This window comes from Rana temporaria, chromosome 4, assembly GCF_905171775.1.
Source record: "Rana temporaria chromosome 4, aRanTem1.1, whole genome shotgun sequence".
Taxonomy (NCBI): Eukaryota; Metazoa; Chordata; class Amphibia; order Anura; family Ranidae; genus Rana; species Rana temporaria.
Window position 1 is genome coordinate 360,907,911 of NC_053492.1, and position 15,004 is coordinate 360,922,914.

Sequence of the window (15,004 nt, forward strand, 5' to 3'; positions counted from 1 at the left end):
CACAGACACCAGGGCCTGGATCGCTGACAAAGTAAGTGCCACTATGCTAGCCTTCCTGCTTGTCAAAAAAGACAATTTGTGTAATAAAGGCATGCTTTGGTTTGGTCAACATCTCTCTTTTACACAATGTGAGTGATGTGTCCTGCATTTAAAGTGTATATATGATTTATTTGAACACTGCACTGCATTTACCAAGCCAGTACTAAATATACGACAAATACAAACACACACAAAATATATATATATATACAGTACAGACCAAAAGTTTGGACACACCTTCTCATTCAAAGAGTTTTCTTTATTTTCATGACTATGAAAATTGTAGATTCACACTGAAGGCATCAACACTATGAATTAACACATGTGGAATTATACATAACAAAAAAGTGTGAAACAACTGAAAATATATTTCATATTCTAGGTTCTTCAAAGTAGCCACCTTGGCACACTCTTGGCATTCTCTTGATAAGCTTCAAGAGGTAGTCACCTAGCGCAGCACCCCATTACTTTTCCTTCTTGGTCAAATAGCCCTTACACAGCCTGGAGGTGTGTTTGGGGTCATTGTCCTGTTGAAAAATAAATGATGGTCCAACTAAATGCAAACCGGATGGAATAGCATGCGGCTGCAAGATGCTGTGGTAGCCATGCTGGTTCAGTATGCCTTCAATTTTGAATAAATCCCCAACAGTGTCACCAGCAAAGCACCCCCACACCATCACACCTCCTCCTCCATGCTTCATGGTGGGAACCAGGCATGTAGAGTCCATCCGTTCACCTTTTCTGCTTCGCACAAAGACATGGGGGTTGGAACCAAAGATCTCAAGTTTGGACTCATCAGACCAAAGCACAGATTTCCACTGGTCTAATGTCCATTCCTTGTGTTCTTTAGCCCAAACAAGTCTCTTCTGATTGTTGCCTTTCTTTAGCAGCAGTTTCCTAGCAGATATTCTACCATGAAGGCCTGATTCACACAGTCTCCTCTTAACAGTTCTAGAGATGTGTCTGCTGCAAAAGGTGGCTGCTTTGAAGAACCTAGTATATGAATATATATTTTCAGTTGTTTCACACTTTTTTGTTATGTACAGTATAATTCCACATGTGTTAATTCATAGTTTTGATGCCTTCAGTGTGAATCTACAATTTTCATAGTCATGAAAATAAAGAAAACTCTTTGAATGAGAAGGTGTGTCCAAACTTTTGGTCTGTACTGTATATACAGTATATATAAATACAGTATATGTGTGTGTGTGTGTATATATATATATATATATATATATATATATATATATATATATATATATATATATACAGGGCAGCCGATGAGGAGGTACCACCAGTCCTCCTGTAGGGGGCCCGGGTCCCATTAATTTGACATGGTGTCCGGCAGCTTTAAGTTTTATTAACCTCCCTGGCGGTATGATTATTTCAGATTTAAGGTGCTGAAGGCGGTACCACTATTTTGCATGGAAATTTGGCGTTTTACATTGTAGGCCTGCAATTCTTAGGAATAACTCACTTAAATCTGTCCAAACAAGAGTCTAGTAGACATCCCGGGTATAATAAAATTTGAAAAACAAAATCATAAATTATAATATAATAAATAACTATAAATAATTATTACAAATAATATTATAATTATAATAAAACATATTCAATAATGTAATCAAATAAAAAACACTGAAATTTGCTCAGTTGCAGAATTGTCGCTGTCATTACCTTTATTTTTTGATGAAGAATTTCCCACAAATCGCTATCGCTCAATTCTGCAAGTGATTATAATTTATTATCACTGTTTTCTAGCTGGTCTAAAACCGCCTTTGACATAATGGGACACTTTTTGGTTGCTATGGACAATCTCCAGTTTCCAGGCAGAAAGAACAGTTTTTATTATATAAAGGTACATGCAGGACACTGGGCAGACCACTAGGGACAAAGGGGGTGTGTATTTTTTACATACAGTACTGTAATCTATAAGATTACAGTATACTGTATGTAATACGTTTATTTACTTTTTTGAATTTGGTGCCGATCTCCGTCCCCGTGCGTCGTAACGTTGCAGGGAACGGAGCTCGGCGGCACACAGGCACTGTGTGAATCGAGTGAGGACACCGCTCGATCACACAGCGGAGAGGCATCGCAGGATCCAGAGACAAGGTAAGTCATCCCTGCCTATGGAGGCTGCAAGTCGATTCCAAGTCTGGCTCGGGGTTACCGCTTTTGGTTCTGAAATTCCACCCCGAGCCAGACTCAGGAATACCGCCAGGGGGGTTAAGTGTGCAGGCATTATATATATATATATATATATATATATATATATATATATATATATATATATATATATATATATATGCTTCCCTATGGCTCCCAGATTATTGATTGCAGATGTATTACCTTTCCTCGGGCCCCAGTTTATTAGAGGGGCCCAGAAAGCTGTAGCAGAGAGGGAACTTTTTTGTTAATTTTGCTCCTCCTGAGACAATACTCTGGATCTGCCATGCAGTGGGGTTGATTTACTAAAACTGGAGAGTGCAAAATCTGGTGCAGGTGTACATGGTAACCAATCAGCTTCTAACTTCAGCTCGTTCAATTAAGCTTTGACAAAAAAACCTGGAAGATGATTGGTTTCTATGGAGAGCTGCACCAGAGTTTGCACTCTCCAGTTTAAATAAATTAACCCCTGTATCTACTTTATGACTTTTTCCAATACCTTAAAAGTCCCTTACACTTTCTTTACTATCTATTGTTTATTCTCTGGATTTTGATACCACTGTACACACTGAACAATCATATACAATTATTTCTGGTAATCTTTGCAATAATACAAAATATACAATATAGCATATAACATACTATAAGGTAGAAACATGCGCTAAACAAATGTGCAAGATGTGCAAAATTTAATGACAAAGTAAACAAATAAATAAAAAAGTTAATGTATGGCTGATTTACAAATGGAAAAGATCTGATAAAAAATAAAGTTCTTGTAAACTAGTATTCAGTGGAGGAGATCCCATAAGAAGTGGACAGCGTTGGTCAGATGCTTGGCAGCGTGTCACCTATCACCATAGTTGAAACAAAAGGCTTACCAGAAAGTCAATGACCACCCTTACTCAGGGGGTCACAAAGTGCTTGTTTGGAGTCAAAGATCCCCTGGAGGGGTATCCAAACATCTCTCACCAGAAGCCTTTATGTACACCGGATGGTAATCAGCAGTCAGAACAGAACAGAACCGCGTAAGAGACAAAAGACCCATAATAGTGTGTGATATTGTCTCTTAAGCGGTTTATTGGCAATGCTGCAGTGCTGCATACATACGGTTCAAACTGGGGGAACAGCTCCAGTGCAAACAAGGCAAAACAGTTCCTTGCAATTTACAAGTCCATGGAAGAGATGGCACATGCGCTTTGTGGCCCCCCTCAGTAAGGGTGGTTACTGTCTTTCTGGTAAGCCTTTTATTTCAACTATGGTGATGGGTGACACGCTGCCAAGCATCTGACCAACTCTGTCCACTTCTTAGGGGATCTCCTCCACTGAATACTAGTTTACAAGAACTTTCTCTTTTTTTTGTCTCTTTTTCATTTGTATATCAGCCATACATTCATTTATTTTTATTATTATTTGTTCACTTTATCATTCAATCTTGCACATTTGTTTATTGCATGTTTGTACTTTATAGTATGTTATATGCTATATTGTATTATGTTAGCTATATGTAGATAATATTTTATTAATGTCATCATTATTCAATACTGCATATTAGTCATTGTGATATTGCATATTTATCATTGCACATTTGAAATAACGAGTTAATCGTGGCCAATTCAGGAAGTATATTTTAGTACAGTTTTTGCTACTTACCTTTTTGGCATGCTCTGGCTGGTCCAGCATCTTTTCAGCATCCTCCAGCCAAGCTTGTAAACTGGACACTGTACCACTGTATTTATCCCAGTTTGAAACGACTTCCTCCAGCATGCTTCTGACACTTCTGACTTCCACTGATAAGTTCCTCCACTGGATTGTGGTCTCATTTAAAAACTTTTTCACACTCTCAGCTTCCTCAGCTGCATGCACACAAACAATATATAAAAATACGTGATTTTCTGATGTTAGACAGTTGCATGCCTAAACTATTGCTAATTAAAAAGGGAATCTGAGACGTTAAGAGACTGAATCCACTAATTTGGCCATAACAAGATATGCAAGATTTAATTTACAGAAACTAGGGCACATGGAGCAACAAACTTATTGTATATTGACTACAGGTGGAAACAGGTTAACGATTTTATACATTTCTTCTGTTAAAGCAGAGGTTAGCAGTTCACAAGCTATGAAATATCATTTGGGATGCCCTGAAAACAGGATGTGCATAGCCAGAAAGAAAGGTGTTCCAAGGATCTTTGCAATTGGAAACAATTGAGCTGTAGAAAGCTAGCCTCATACTTTACAAATGTATTAAAGAACCCCACAAAACAGTAGTTGCATACAAAGTGTGCAATAAAAAAACTAAAATCAAAAGAGAAAAACTATTTCTGCATTTGTGACCGCTCCTGTCATTTACTGTATATCTAGGTCTGAAATTAAAAATACTCCCATAATGCAAAAAGAAGCTTCACCTATTCTGTTCTTTGTGAGTTGTGCTGTCAGTACGATGTCATGAATTTTTAATTATTGTCCGACTTTCATATCACAAAAGTTGTGTTTCACGTAACCAAGGTCCACTATGACTGCATTAGACAACACCTACAGTATATGTCTTTATGAGATGTACAATGGAGATCAAAATTAGAGAACAACCTCCAATTTCCTACATTTCAAGGTTACTGCTTAGTCCTATTTGAAACAATCTAAACAGGAGTAAAAAAGCAGTTTTGTTAAGCATATTTCATATGCTTTGAAGCACAGAATTAAAAACGTCAATGAGATTTGAAAAAGAACATTGATCAAAATTAGAGAACACTTTCAGATACATCCCACTTACTGGTGTTAATCTGTAACTTTGTGCTAATTTCTTTAATTAGCCGACAAACCCCATTTAACTGGCAGCCTAAAGCCTCGTACACACGCTTAGATTTTCGGACGACCGAACGTCCATTTTGTGTGGCATGCTAGTCGCATGTCGAAAGTGAAGAGGTTACTTAAAATGTGAATATTTTTGTACGACAGAATACAACGTCAGAAGTGACGTAATGTGTTTAATAGTTTTGTATGTATTCTTTTGTTTCGTATGAATATCGGACGTTGAGTTCACATCCGGCAAAACATTTATAGTCTGCACATCCAGCTTTTGTCTGCCAAAAAAAAACGAAATCGGTAGTTGAAAGCAGCTCGTCGTAAGATTTTTTTCATCTGATTTTTATATTGTGTGTACGGGTCTTAAGACCCTATACGCACTATTAGATTTTCTGCAGAATTTTGTCTTCATATTTAGCAAAACCATATAATATGAGGTCAAACCTTAAGAATTTCAATTTGTATGCAATCAGGCAGGCCCTTGCACTACATGGTTTTGGTAAATCTGAAGATAAATATCTGCAGAAAATCTAATAGTGTGTATGGGGGTCTAACTTTCCAGTTTTCACTGACTTTGCAAGATGGTGAGGCATTCTAAAGTGAGTTACCAAAACCATCTAATATGAGATCAAACCTTAAGGCCTCGTACACACGACCGAGGAACTCGTCGGAAAAGACACAAGCTTGCTTTGTGTACACACGGTCAAGACAAAATCTCCTCGTTCTCAAACGCGGTGACGTACAACACATACAATGGCAGGGGAAGTTCGATTCCACTGGCACAACCCTTTGGGCTGTTTTTGCTAATCTCATGTTACTGCGTGTTAAGTGAAAGTTTGGTAAGAGACAATTTGCACTTTTCAGTCTGTTACAGCGTGAAAAATGTGTTATCTGCATTACAAACGCTACTTTTACCGAAGGTGCGCTCCCGTCTCATACTTTATTATGAGCATGCACGGGTTTCTTAGCATACACACGATCGTGTTTCTCGTCGAAAACCAGCCAGACGAGGAACACAACGAGGAAATTGAGACTCCCGTCAAGGAAAAAGAGAACTCGTTCTCTTTTTTCCTCGTCGAATTTCCTCCACAGTTTCCTCGATGAAAAACATACACACGACCGGTTTCCTCGGCAAAAAAGCTCTGCCACCAAGTTTCTTGATGGATTCCGTCGAGGAAAACGGTCGTGTGAACGAGGCCTAAGAGTTTCAATTTGTATGCAATCAGGCAGGCACTTGCACTACATGGTTTTGGTAAACCTGAAGAGAAAAAAATGATAGTGTGTATGGGGCTTTAGCTTCTGAAAATGTCAGCAAATGGGTAAAGAGAAGATTTTTTTTATCTAGGGATGATTTTTAAAAGGTTGTTAAAGACCTTTTAAGGTGTAGTTGTAAAGGGTGAAAAAGGCTCCAAAACAATCAGGTATTTTGTTTATTTTCTGATCTACATAAAAAAAACACAGCTGGAGTAGACTAGATGTTCATTAACAGCATGCACTTTTTTTTACTGTTTTAAAAAAAAAATACATTAATGGGTTGGAAGTCAAATAATTTTGAAAATAAAGGTCTTTTTAATTATTTTTTTATTTTATTTTTTATTTATTTTTTAAAGTGTATTTTGTGCGTGTACTCGAGAGAGGAGCCAGACTGCAGAAGTTGGGAGTAGGCAGGCCTCCCCCAGAGGCATTCTGTCACCTTTCGCCATGCCCCAGGTGGCAATGGCGGGTGTGTGAGGGGTCCTCCCACATAGCCCACCCTACCTGCTCCGCTTTGAAGCCCAACGGGGCAGAGGTACTCCCTATAAGGGAGTGAGAGGATCTAGCCCGCTCAACCACCCCCGTTAGTCCTTCGCCTTTCTTTTTAGAGACCGCGTGGTCAAAGTGCGTGCATGTTAACCCAATTTCGAGTGCGTGTGTAAGTGTGGTGGTTTTTGTGGGAGGGGGTGGGCGTACTAAGCGCAGGCTTACCTCGCATAGCACACCCACCGGGAGTCGGGCTGAGACCACCAAACTCAATTCACATGTAGCTGAGACCGGTATCCGAACCCCTAGCTGCAGAGGTGAATGGCTTGTCAGCGCAGTGCCAATCGCGTTGAGCCACCGCAGCTCCCTTTTTTTTTTTAATTATATAGTTTTGAACTTTAATAAACAATAACAAAATGTTACCTGATCCTTCAGCTTTAACATAGAGCTCAGCTGCTTGCTTAAGAGATTGGCTGGTAAACTCATATTGCTCAAAGAACCTAGTGCCATCAATAAACATCTGTAACATAAAATATAATCAATTAACTGGAAAACAAAATATACATATCATGTTTAAGATAATGCAAACATTTATGTTCTTGCCTTTGAAAGGCCGTCAAGCATTATATGCTCATTTATGCTAAAAAAAAAAAAAATATTATATTCTTATTTGGATGGCATCTGAACAGAATAAGTTAGGAACTTAACAAAATTAATAGAATCTTAACAAGACATTGGCAGAAAATATAAAAAATGCAGGTGATATATTAAAGAACATTTTTAAACATACAGTTGGCTTTCTCGTTTAAGAAAGTTACAGGCCATCACTTTCCTGCCAGACAATGAAGCCTTGTACACACGACCGAGGATCTCGTCGTAAAAGAAACGTCGTTTTCCTCAACGAGGTTCTTGTCAGGCTTGACAAGAATCTTGTCAAGCTTTCTTTGCATACACACTGTCAAGACAAAATCTCGTTGTTCTCAAAAGCAGTGATGTACAACATGTACAACGGCACTATAAAGGGGAAGTTTGATTCCACTGGCGCCACCCTTGGGGCTGCTTTTGCTAATCTCATGTTACTGCATGTTAAGTAAAGGTTTGGTGAGAGACGATTTGCGCGTCACAGCGTGATGAATGTGCTATCTCCATTACGAACGCTACTTTTAACAAAGGCGCGCTCCCGTCTCATAATTTATTCTGAGCATGAACGGGTTTCTAAGCATACACACAACCGTGTTTCTCGTCGTAAACCAGCCTGACGAGAAACACGACGAGGAAATTGAGACTCCCGACGAGAAAAAAGAGAGCATGTTCTCTTTTTTTCTCGTCGAGATCCACAACAGTTTTCTCAACGAAAAACATACACACGACTGTTTTTCTCGGCAAAAATGCTCTGCCAACATTTTCCTTGATGGATTTTGCAGAGGAAAACGGTCATGTGTACGAGGCTTAACAGATTCTGGCAGGAAATACAGCTCTCCCAGGTCTTTGAGAATGGGACTTTGAAATCCTTTGCTGCCCTACAGTCTCAATTTGCCTTACCTCACTGTATGCTCTTCTATCATTACCTATTGCAACATGCTGTTCTGGCCCAGGGTGATGCCACTACCTGGTTAGAGCCTCCCACATGAATTATTATCATGATGCAGGACACTACGTCTACCAAAGGTTTTATATCTCAATGGTATGCTACTGCTACACTTTCTCAATGGGAGCCCCTAAAGGTAGATGCTCCCTGGGCTAAAGACATCAAGGAGAAGCAGTGGGAGGAGGCCTTACAGGCTGATCAGAAGCGTTCCCTTAATGTCAATCGGAAGCGTATGCAACTATTCATTCTTCTCAGTGTGTACTACACCCCTTCCAAATTGTTTAAAATGGGTGTTCTACAGGACCCCTTTTGTACCAACTGCCACAGATATCTGAGAGACCTTGTTCTCCTATTATGGTGATGCCCGAAGCTCCACCTGTACCGGTCGGAGGTCATTTATCTGCCTAATACTGTATTTTAGGTATCCATCCAACCCTAAACAATACATCTTGGGCATCCTAGACAGTCTACAATTGCAGAAATTCGCCAAGGACGCTATAGTGAGGGCATTGTTTTAGGCACGTAGATTAATTCTAGTCCACTAGAAATCTTCTAACTTAACCACCTGCAGAGAATGGATAGCTTACATGGGTGATATGCTTTGCCTAGAAAAATATATGTATCAACATAGGGGTGCCCTGACAAGTTTGAAAAAATTCGGGCCCCCTGGTTAGACACCACATGTTTCAGCCAGTTAGACTTTCCAGAAAGTATTCACAGCGCTTCACTTTTTTCATATTATGTTATGTCACAGCCTTATTCCAAAATGTATTAAATTCATTATTTTCCTCAAAATTTTACAAACAATACCCCATAATGACAACGTGAAAGAGGTTTGTTTGAAATCTTTGCAAATTTATTGAAAATAAAAAAATCACATCCTTTGCCATGACACTCAAAATTGAGCTCAGGTGCATCCTGTTTCCACTGATCATCCTTGAGATGTTTATACAACTTAATTGGAGTCCACCTGTGGTAAATTCAGTTTATTGGACATAATATGGAAAGGCACACACCTGTCTCTATAAGGTCCCATAGTTAACAGTGCATGACAGAGCACAAACCAAGCCATGTAGTCCAAGGAATTGTCTGTAGACCCCCAAGACAGGACTGTATTAAGGCACAGATCTGGAGAAGGGTACAGAAAAATGTATGCAGTATTGAAGGTCCCAATGAGCACAGTGGCCTCCATCATCCATAAATAGAAGAAGTTTGGAACCACCAGGACTCTTCCTAGAGCAGGCCGCAACCATCCCAATAGTGAAGCACGGTGGTGGCATCATGCTGTGGGGATGATTTTCAGTGGCAGGAACTGGAAGACTTAGTCAGGATAGAGGGGAAGATGAATGCAGCAATGTACAAAGACATACTTGATGAAAACATGATCCAGAATGCTCTGGACTTCAGACTGGGTCGAAGGTTCATCTTCCAACAGGACAACAAACCTAAGCACACATAACAAAGGAGTGGCTAATGGACAACTCTGTGAATGTCCTTGAGTGGCCCAGCCAGAGCCCAAACACGAAACACGATTGAACATCTCTGGAGAGATCTGAAAATGGCTGTGCACCGATGCTCCCCATACAACCTGATGGAGCTTGAGAGGTCCTGTAAAGAAGAATGGGAGAAACTGCCCAAAAATAGTTGTGCCAAGCTTGCAGCATCATACGCAAAAAGACTTGAGGCTATGCTTGGTGCCAAAGGTGCTTTTACAAAGTATTGAACAAAGGCTGTGAATACTGTAAATGTGATTATTTTTGTTTTTTAATAAATTTGCAAAGATTTCAAACAAACTTCTTTCACATTCTTTCATGTTGTCATTATGGGGTATTGTGTGTAGAATTTTGAAGAAAATAAAGAATTTAATCCTTTTTGGAATAAGGCTGTAACATAACAAAATGTGGAAAAAGTGAAGCGCTGTGAATACTTTCTGGATGCACTGTAGTTACCAATAGACTTTTCTAGTCAGTCAGGCTTAAGTCGTTAAAGTTGATTGCTTGGGGACATGAATGACTGCATATTACCCTTGTTATAGGCTGTGTCCACCTAGGTGGAATTATACTGACATTATAAGGTTGATTTACTAAAACTGGAGAGTGTAAAATCTGGTGCAGCTGTACATGGTAGCCAATCAGCTTCTAACTTCAGCTTGTTCAATTATGCTTGGATGAAAAACCTGGAAGCTGATTGGTTTCTATGCAGAGCTGCACCAGATTTTGCACGATCCAGTTTTAGTAAATCAACCCCTATGTCTTGGATATTTTGGCTGTGGTATGTGCAGTATTGCTGCTTTTTCAACCTTCCCACACATGATGTGCTGTAATTTGTATGTTCACACTGTATATCCTGGAGATGTATTATTTTGTTGTACAATTTATTTATTTTTTTGTATGTTTACAATAGACACCATTCTGATTATTAAAAAAAAAAAAAATAGCAGATTTTACAAAGGACAATTTTAGCTGTTCATTTCCCAAAGTCAGCAGAAATCTTTAACACATTCTTTGTCTAATGACTGTTAAACTAACATTATACGGCAATTAGATGGATTATCTTGAGCTTTGGTGCACTGCCAGTCAGGTTGCTCGAGTACATGATTGTCTATATTTTCAGTAGACAACAAGTGCACTCTACAATGTTAGAAATGTTGGTCCTTTATTAAAGCTTTCTACAGAAAATGTTGCCATGGTGATATGTTGCATTTGATTTAACACTAAAGTAAAGGAATAAACAGCCAAGTGTTGCAATGGTCCAGATGTTGAAGATTTTAATCAAATTCAAGATTATAATCATATAATATATATATATATATATATATATATATATATATATATATATATATAGATAGATAGATAGATAGATAGATAGATAGATAGATAGATAGATAGATAGATAGATAGATAGATAGATTTTAAAACTGATACTTTAAGACCATTTCTGGTTTCACCACAAGGGGATTTTACCTGTGTTTGTGGTCTGAGCCAACATTCCCTATGAAGATTATATGCCCCTTTCCTTCCAACAGTGACTATTTACACTCCCAAATATCTCTTTGGCAACTCTATCTGCTACTGGTATCATAGTGTCCACTCATCACTTCAGAAATTCAGACCCTATCATTATCTGCACCTCTGCCCACACTTGCTATTCCCTCCCATTAAGTACTGTGCTAGTACCAATCTTGCACAGTTGTACCAACCTAGCTCTGAACCTGCCCTTGAGCACTCCCCTTACTACACTAAGGCCTCGTACACACGACCGAGTTTCTCTGCAAAAACCAGCAAGAAACTTGCTGGGAGATATTTTTTTTGCCAAGGAAACCGGTCGTGTGTACATTTTCGTTGAGGAAACTGTCGAGAAGCTCGACGAGCCAAAAAGAGAGCAAGTTCTCTATTTCCTCGACGGGAATGGAGAAACTTGCCTTATCGAGTTCCTCGACAGCCTGACAAGGAACTCGACGAGGAGAACGATGTGTTTCGCCCATCGAGTTCCTCAGTCGTGTGTACGAGGCTTTACATCCTTGCTGTCTGTCTCCACACCTCTCCCATAACATTCCCTAAAAACAGTATAAAACTTTAAGTGGTATCAATTATCCTTCTCTTCTTCACCAATCCATGTGTTAACCCAATCTGTTATCAGTTGTCAAAACATGTGATTAACTAGAACAGCTTCCAGCGTATGTGCCCAACTCCATAGTGACCAGTTTCAAAAGTATATCTTACCTCCTTAGTGGTTAGTCCCCAGGTTACAGTATGTGCATTAACCCTTACATGATAAGTAAACTTGTAAGGTCCACCCCAGTAGTTAATATTCTCCACAGTATGAGTGTAAGGCCCCGTACACACGTCCGAGGAACTCGACGGGCAAAACTCATCGTTTTGCTCGTCGAGTTCTGTGTGAAGCCGCCGAGGATCTCGGCGAGCCAACTTTCCTCATTGAACAACGAGGAAATAGAGGACATGTTCTCTATTTGGCTCGACGAGGAACTCGTTGGCTTCCTCGGCCGAAAGTGTACACACGCTGGGTTTCTTGGCAGAATTCAGCTCCGATCGAGTTTCTGGCTGAATTCTGCCGAGAAACTCGGTCGTGTGTACGGGGCCTGAGCTCCGCAGTGACTAGTTTTCAATGACCACTTTTGAGTGTTTGCTCACTGTATTTACTGGTCTTTAGAGTGTGACCAATAACCCCTTAGTGACAAGTCCTCATAGTATGTGCCTATGTGTTAATTTCGCAGTAAACAGTATAAATAATATGTTTTAACCTCTTATTGCCCATAATTTAATGTTTATACATTAGCTCCTTATGCTGCATCTAAAGCTCGAGCATTGTTCTGTGCTATTACAGGCAATGGTACATTTTAGATATCCGATGTTACATGCAGTGGGCTGTGATGGAGAACACCCAAACTCCTGTGTGTAGTCAGATCTGATTTGCTTGAAATAAAGTATGTTGATAAGTGTTCTCCTAGGACCCTTTTCCACAGAATTCAAAACCATACTTGGATCCCAGTTTTCAGAGCAGATATGTGAACTAAACTTACAGCAGAACTTAATTCCTTGTCCTCAAGTAACAACTTCCTAATATCCACCAAATTCCCAACTAAAGAAAAACAACTATATAAACAATAGCCCTGGCTTTGTAGCTATCATCAAATCATGGACCTCTGCTGTATTGAGTCATTTCAATGGATCTGAGAATAAGTGTAAATAACTTACAATGTAATTTTGCAGAAGAAGTTCAACAGACTCTCGCCTTCCATATTTTATGATCCATGACTTAAGCTTAGATTCTGCTAGGACCAAAAGTGCTAAAAGACGGTACTTTAACTCCATGAATTCCAATTTTATGAGATGAAGCTGGGAAGAAGAGGCAACAAAACTAAACCTGAAAAGGACAAAAATAGGCAGAAAAGGAAGTTTGTGTGGTTAATATTAAATGGCATTTTACAAATGAATATCAATTCACACAAGTTCTTTCTGTTAATAATTACAAATATTTTACCATGTGTATGCCTCATTCAAAGTCCCAATTTTTCTTCCCCCTTTTGCATTTTCAAGTGTGCAGTCATACCTACAGTAGTTTACAGATGGGGGCATGTTTGGCAAACCTGCTAGCCAAGTTTTAATAAGCTAAAATAAAAGTTTGTAAAATATTACATAATTAGAATGTAATGTGTTAGGTTGACTATTTTAAAAACATAAGGTATTTCTTGGAAAGCAATTTCATTAATTAAAATAATCTGATAAAAGTGTGAACATGTATACTCAGAAAATATTTGCCGTATTAACGGGTTATGCAATATAATAAAACTGATAATGTCACTGATCTCTATGGTGGCAAGGATGCAACGCAGACTGCTCCATTTAATAGATGCTCCTAAAGTTAAGCATGCAATGTCAAATGATGCCCCCATTCATTTTTGGGATCTTTTAATTAATTATGCTAACTGTGGCCACCATAGAGATTAGAAAATTCTATGGTGACTTAAAGTGTTACTAAAGCCAGGACCCTGCATTCACTATATCTGGTCTCCCACAGTACACTGAACATGGAAATGCAATTATTTTAGTAAATATAAACTGCTAGATAACTTTTCTCAAAAGCAGTATATAGCAGTCTTATGACTTCTATCAGTGACTGGTTAAAGCTTGTAGGAAGAGTTTTCATTCTCCTCTGAGGCCCCGTACACACGACCGAGTTTCTCGGCAGAATTCAGCCAGAAACTCGGTCGGAGCTGAATCCTGCCGAGAAACCCGGCCGTGTGTACACTTTCGACCGAGGAAGCCGACGAGTTCCTCGTCGAGCCAAATAGAGAACATGTTCTCTATTTCCTCGTTGTTCAATGAGGAAAGTTGGCTCGCCGAGATCCTCGGCGGCTTCACACAGAACTCGACGAGCAAAACAATGAGTTTTGCCCGTCGAGTTCCTTGGATGTGTGTTCGGGGTCTGACTGTCGCTGAGGCTGCATGACCCATGACTCTGTCTGGACAGTGCTGATTGGCCATGTGCTAATCACATGCACCCTCCCAAAAAAAAAAAAAAAACTCTCTAGCAATTCACACAAAACTGATCATGTGCAGAGTGCCTCCAAGGCTCTGTACTATCAGGAGATGGATTGGGGAAAGTGGAAGAAGGGGAGGATCAGAGAACACAGGATAAAACAGACTTTAGAAAATGTGCAGGATTAACAAGCATGCTTTACTTCATATACAGACTGATTTTACTGTTATGAGCTTAGTAATTGCAGCTGGGCTAAAGTTATCACAATCACTCCACAGTAAAGGCAAGTGCTACTTTAGTCAATGAGTATGTTACCTTGGCCTTTGTGAAGACTAATTATTTGGATTCTATATTCAATGTGATAGGACACATGGAAGATGCAGTATACTTTAAAATCATTAAAACAACTTGGGAATGAAAAAGCCCTGGAGATTCAGAGAAAGGTAACGCTGCTCCAGGTGATAACAATCCAATGGATCAGAATAGGCTGGGTGCAAGCCACAGCTTGCCACCAAGGTAAGAGAAAAGGAAGATAGGTCTGCACACCCCTATCTGTCTAACATAGATTTATTGATACAAACATGTCATGATGACTGCCACCGAGGCAAGGACACGGTAGAGGTGATGTGTTTCACAATTAACTAGTGTTTCTTCAAAACCAAAACC

At 39.4% G+C, this 15,004-nt stretch overlaps 1 protein-coding gene across 1 annotated transcript in view; it reads right to left on the reverse strand.

Moving 5' to 3' along the window:
* Positions 1–15,004, reverse strand: part of SYNE1 (spectrin repeat containing nuclear envelope protein 1) — a 595,717-nt gene that overhangs the window by 475,405 nt on the left and 105,308 nt on the right. The window contains exons 13-15 of the mRNA XM_040350885.1: positions 13,054–13,222; positions 7,174–7,270; positions 3,859–4,061 (exon numbers count right to left, since the gene is read on the reverse strand). Coding sequence (XP_040206819.1) covers positions 3,859–4,061; positions 7,174–7,270; positions 13,054–13,222 — 469 coding nt within the window. The remainder of the gene's footprint in view (positions 1–3,858; positions 4,062–7,173; positions 7,271–13,053; positions 13,223–15,004) is intronic.